The 6282-nt window shown below is 35.1% G+C and overlaps 1 protein-coding gene across 2 annotated transcripts in view; it reads right to left on the bottom strand.

Moving 5' to 3' along the window:
* LOC102605978 (uncharacterized) overlaps window positions 1–6012 on the bottom strand; it is a 14323-nt gene extending 8311 nt beyond the window's left edge. For both annotated transcript variants that reach the window (XM_006351057.2, XM_015310350.1), the window contains exons 1-4: window positions 5529–6012; window positions 2041–2127; window positions 1841–1933; window positions 1604–1680 (exon numbers count right to left, since the gene is read on the bottom strand). In XM_006351057.2, the coding sequence (XP_006351119.1) occupies window positions 1604–1680; window positions 1841–1933; window positions 2041–2127; window positions 5529–5777 (506 nt within the window). In that variant the 5' untranslated portion in view covers window positions 5778–6012. The remainder of the gene's footprint in view (window positions 1–1603; window positions 1681–1840; window positions 1934–2040; window positions 2128–5528) is intronic.
* Between the last annotated feature and the right edge of the window lie 270 nt (window positions 6013–6282).

The raw sequence follows: 6282 nt of genomic DNA, 5'->3' as shown, positions 1-6282 counted from the left end.
GGTAGAACTAAGATTAAAAAAACCCCAAAAATTAACCCCAAAAAGGGGGGGGGGGGGGGGGGGGGGTGATGTTCATAATCTAGAAATACTTATTTCTTTTACATATTAAGCAGTGGATAATGTGGATATGCATTTATTCGTTGGTTTAGCCATTTTTTATCAATATAAAATATTGGTAGGCTGGATAATTTATTCATTTTCACCCAATTCATTTTCAACCAGCCCATATTTGACCCGCCCCGCTCATTTAACACCCCCATCCGAACCCATAAACATCAAATCCTGGCTCTGCCTTTGTTTATGGCTTTTAGCATTTTGGTGTAGATTATAAAGAATGAAGATAGTATGTTAGATTTCATTGATTCCGTGCAAGCGGGTGGGTTTTTATCCTATTAGCACCAACTTGATGCTAGGCAAGTTTCTCTTTTGCAATATAAAATCTACTTACCTTCTTAAAAAAATGATTCCCTTTCCCAATTAAACATTACTAGAACGTGATGAATAAAAATTTCAAAATATAAACAAGAAATAGATAGAACAAACAAGAAAAATTGGAACGGAATTATTTTGACGGAATGAGAGAGAAGAGTAAAAAAGAACCCCAAAAGTGAAAGTGACAAAAGAATAAGAGTCGTACATGAGGAGAAGAAAACAGGAAAGGAGTAATCAAGAAATAAAGAAGAATAGAAGAGTCGGATTAAATCCAAGAAGAAAACAACATAAAGAGAACATTGAATATCACGTAAAAGAGGAACCCATCAATGCTTGCAAGGATTACCAGATTTGGAGGTGAACTTGAATTGGGGAGAGAGAATTAACTACTACTTATGGTAAAACTTAAGAGTATATGTGGGTCATAACAGTGTTGTCAAAGGAGCGCTTGAGCCCTGAAGTGAGGTTCGAAATGTATTAAGCGCTTCCCCTCGCTTTATGTGCGCAAAGAGAGAAAAGAGCATGTTCCAAAGGTCGGTGGCAACAGTGCAATGAAGAAACATGTGACCTGGGTTGCACAAGCACATGTAACATAATCATCCAATCACTTGAAACATGGGATTGCGGAGTAATTTTGTTACATATTGTTTTATAACGTATCGTATTATGTTGAGTTGTATTATATCGTGATATTTGGATAGATTATATCATTCTCCGTCTTTACATAATGTCACACGTCGGCAATTTGAATGATAAACCCACAAGGAAAGTAGGATACGGGGCAGAGCTAATATGAAAAGGCAGGGTAAATGATAAAATAAGATTATTAAATAATAAAGAAAGACAAAATGAGAAGAAAATATTAAGGTAATGATGCGATCACACCAAATCAATTGTTACATATAATGAGATTTCTCTTCTTCTTTTTTAGAGCAAGGTAAAGTTCAAAATGAGACTTTTCATCATTACTTAACAATGGATTTAAACGATATGATACAAAAAAAAAGGTAACAATCAAAACAAACATTGTATTTAAACTAACAATTAAAAACTTTGAAATAGATATAAAAACTAAATTTGGATGCCGGATAAAGGGTGAACAGTTGGTTAAATTATATACAGTGGTGTTTAGACATGTCATATTATTTAAAAATCTCAAGAAAAAACTCACATGCGCTCCAACTTTCCGCGGTTGACAAAGAAACCATCATGCTTTATTGCTGAGTTATCAACCTGAAAATATTCATCCTGCATAACCAGAAACAATGTACTAAGTACTTTGACTACAACATATAAATGCCACCTGCACAAAGTTGCAAAATATTGACTATGCTTGTAAATCATTCGGATACAAAATAACAAATATTTGTATAAGGTAGATAAGGTTAAGGAACTTGATGTGACCAACCAGCTCAGTATCATCTATGAAAGAATCTTCAGTATCATATTCATCGTCATCTGGGAAATCATTAAGATCTTCCTCATCATCACTTTGTTTGCCCTAAAAGGCATAATAGTTATTTAGCAGATCAAGTGCAAAATAAACGCATAAATTTTATATATATCACTGACAAGTCTCATGTAACGAGTAAACAATAAAATGCATACCACATATAGGCGTTCAATCTTTTCTATCACAGCATTTAAACGATTTCCAGGAGGTGCATCCTTGACTTCCTTATCAGCAGGTTGTCCCTACAAGGGCATTGATAATAAGCATAAAATTTATCAAACACATGTTCCCAGAATAAGCAAAGTAATGCTCTGTAATAGAGTTGCAACATCAATCTTGACCAAACCAGTCCTTGTAGATTTCACTATTTCCCCTTTTAGTTTGTTCCTTTTTAGAAAGATTTTTAAATACTTATCTTTGTCAAAAAAATGTTTTTCGAAATAAATAATTCTAATCATAGAGATCACCAACCGCTGTATATACTACAGCACAACTCAAATAATATCTAAAATTTAAAAGAATATTCCTTCTCCATCATTTACCCAACAGTCAGCAATTTTTGATTGAGTTCAGATACATATAACACATCAGCAAAGCAATAAGTATGACAGAATATAAGTTTTTTTTTTAAACTGAAGAATATAAGTTTTAACTTCAACTGTACCTTCACCTTTCACTTTCAAAACATCCCCATTCCCAATCATCATTGTGATTATAGAGCTTTTATCAAAGTCATGAATATTGTTGCATTAAACGTTATATGATTTATGCATTCATTGTCAATGAACCAAGTGGTGTCTGTGTCCTTGTTGCTAAAGCATGAGGCAACAAAGAGATCCTCTTCCAGAATTTCTGACTCAGTTGTTTGTACTTGTTGATTGCTTTTAGGAGCCTTGATCCTGCCTTATATTGCATTACCTATCTAAATAAAGAATAAATGTACCACATATTGCACCAGGCCTCCACCAATATTTTTGCATGTGTGTGGTGGTCTATTTACAATGCTTGTAATGTGAGAATAGTTTCTTGCTATCACAAGCTTCTATTTTGTCATTCTATTTCTTTTTATATTTTTGTCTAGCTTTGCTTCCTTGCTGGTTTTGTGCATGAAAGGCTCATTCACTAACATTTTCTTACCTCAAAAGCTCATATGCTCTTGAGCTTGAAGAGCACTCATTAGCTCTGCAATTGAAATATAGTTAAGATCCTTGAACTCTTCAAGAGATAAAATCTTAGACCCAAATTTTTTACAAAGTGTCAATAGAACCTTCCCCACAATTCTGTATCAGGGAAATCCTCACAAAGCAATCGGATTTTGTTGACGATCAAGGAAATTCTAGTAGAGTATTTGCTAATAGCCTCATTTTCCTCCGTGCTTAGAGCTTCAAGGTCCCTTTCCATATTCAAAACTTGCATTTGCCTAGTTTGATCATTTCCCTAATATTCCACTTCAAATCTGTCCCAAGCTTCATTGGCGGTCTTATATTCCATGGCCTAGGAAAGAATGAATCTCCTACGTAATTCTAACTAACAAACTTGACTTTGGACCTATTGGTTTCTTCAGTGTCGGCCTTGATTTGTGCCAAGGTAGAATCTCTTGGCAATCTACCAAAATCAAAGGTTTCTAAGTAAGTTTACATGGGTAATGACCAAATTAAGTAACTCTCACTGATGAGAGTACATGGAGTTGACAAAGAAAGGCTATTGTTGGTTGACATTTCGAGTTCAAAAAGTTGAAGGCTTTTTATCTTTTATTTTCTTTCACAGATCCTACAAGACCAATTGTGGCTCATACCACCTGTTGGATTTAAAATAAGAAAAGGTGCCGCAACATAAAGAGATGATTTGGAAGAATGATCTAACTCTTTCGTACTTCAAATGCTCGATATCTGGATTGTTACGACTGAAGATAAAAAAAATATAACAAAAAGATTTTATTCTATTCCTTATCCGCGATATTTTGAAAAGAAAGAACATCATCACTGGAACTCAAATGGTAGATGTTCAACAACAAGCATAATGTATGTGTATGTATTTGCAAGGATAGCGTCTGAACTAGCTTGCACACACCTTAATTTATCAGTTTGGGTATGGGCTACCTTTCACTAGCAACTTTGTCCACTAAGGCTTAGACAACAGAACTTTATTTGCCTCTATGGTGTTTGAGACACGGTATCCCATAGTCCATTCCAGTTCCATCAATCATTAGGTCAAACCCTTGCATACCAATTTATATAAGTTTTTTTCCCATATATCTTCAACATTTAATGACACCCAAGACCTCACATTGCAACACTTTGGAGCCTAATCTAAGTGAGCTTGCAAAGCTTATAAAGAACCCAGTTTGAAAGCAAGGCATAATTGTGCCTAGAGGATGCCTCTATTAACACCATTGCAAAGTCACAGAACTTCAAACAATAAAAATAGACAAACTTTAAACGTAGGACCAATTAGAAAGAAAATACTACAATAATACATTGTTTGCTATAACTCTTTTTAGTATAGTAGTTTTAGTTAGATAACAATCCCCATCTTGAGTCAAATATAGTTCTAACCAAAAATTCTGTAATAAAATTTTAGCATGACTAATAAATCAGATCACTAAGTTTAAATTTCAAGAAGATCTCCAATAGGCTTTGAACTACATATTTTGTACAAATGCAAGCAAATTTAAGTAAATAGATATTAGGATAGGAGTAAGAGCTACCTAAAGAAGGCAACTCTTGTAACATTTGAAGGGAAGAGTCAGGGAACCCTCTTTTGTGCTACATTTTTTTTTTGAGAATATATCAAATTTATCAAAAACGTGTCAACTGAAGCACAATATTAAGCTCTGCAGCTTGATAATTCATCTGGATCACGAAAGGAAACTCCACTTAAAGAGGCCATAAGAACACAGTCTACAGTGATGATATCTTCCCAACTCATTATATTCAGATTTCAGACGACCCCAGAGGACAACATCATGGAGCGTCCCAACCAGCTTCTAAGATCCCAGAATCCTTTACTATTCCAAAATACTAAAAATATTTTTTGTCATTTTAATGATAAATATTGCCAATACTTCATCAAATAAATCACATGAAAGATAATGTCAATAACAGTTCCCCTATGAAACTGTGCACTTCATCTCTGACTATTATATTTATCACCAATACGCTAGCTCCACAGAAGAAACCACCTTCATACTCTGGACGCACTCTAGTTTGGTTTTTGCACACAGATCCAAGAACAGGAACAACTGAGACAGGTGAACAGAGCCACTCAAGTACCACTTCTCACAATGTACTCTTAAACTTCCCATACAAAACAAAGGAATTGGCTACAGGGAGTAATTTGATCTTGGCTATATTCAGATGCTAATCCAATCATTCCCTTCACCCACCAGTATGTTAATATATATATAAGATCCGCTCTGCCCACCAGTTACAAAGCAAGAAGCCTAACTGACACTATCAACAGTGCACGATTACAATCATGTCTGATAATATTTATGAAGCTCAAATGCTACAGCATTATTTCTTCTAGAATTAAGTTTCAACACAACAAACCGAGAAATAACACTCATTGGTAGTATTCTACACTATGACTTCAAGTGAATTAACTAAAGTTGACATAACAAAAAAGTCATATGACAACCTACCGGAGCTAATCGAGCCTCGAGAGCAGGATGCGGCACTGGAGTTTGAATGCTAGCAGGAGCTCCAACCGTTGGACCAGAACCGACAACATTAACATTGGACTTATTCGCGTCCTTTAGAAGCTTCTTCCACGACACAATTGTGGTCTCACCCGGCCTGAGCTCCACCGTAAACCTCCTCCGTCCTCCCGCCGCTTCATAGGACGTCGACGTCCTCCCTACCGGTTCTCCACCAGTGAAGCCGCCGTCCATGGGCGATTGTAAACGAAATTAGGGTTACGATGTATGAGATTTAGGAGATGAAGACATGGAAAAGAGAGGGAAACACTGATTCGAAACCCTAAAGAAGGGGAAAATATGGTAGCAATTACCGAATTGAAAAGAGAAAATTTTGGAATTGAAATTATTTTTTTTCCCTTTTCAGTTGCTTTCTATTTTAGTCGACCTTTTAGCTTCATCTGTAACTGCCGTTTGTTTTCTCTCACATTTTCACAATTGGTCAACTCCTCTTCTATTTTTCATTCTTTTAACATTAATTACAACTTAATCTTAATACAACTTCGTTTCAAAATAAATTATATTTTCCGTTTACTTTTACTTGTCACTAGGAGTGTGCAAAAACCGATTTAACCAATAAATCGAACCGAAAAAAACACTATTGGTTTATTGATATTGGGTTATTGGGCTAACGATTTTTAAACGTTTTGCAAAAAAATTTATTGGGTTATTGGTTCGGTTTCCGGTTTTATAATTTTTG

This window comes from Solanum tuberosum, unplaced genomic scaffold (genome assembly GCF_000226075.1).
Source record: "Solanum tuberosum cultivar DM 1-3 516 R44 unplaced genomic scaffold, SolTub_3.0 scf00133, whole genome shotgun sequence".
NCBI lineage: Eukaryota > Viridiplantae > Streptophyta > Magnoliopsida > Solanales > Solanaceae > Solanum > Solanum tuberosum.
Note: the sequence above shows the minus strand (reverse complement) of the source record. Positions and strands in the feature narration are given on the sequence as shown.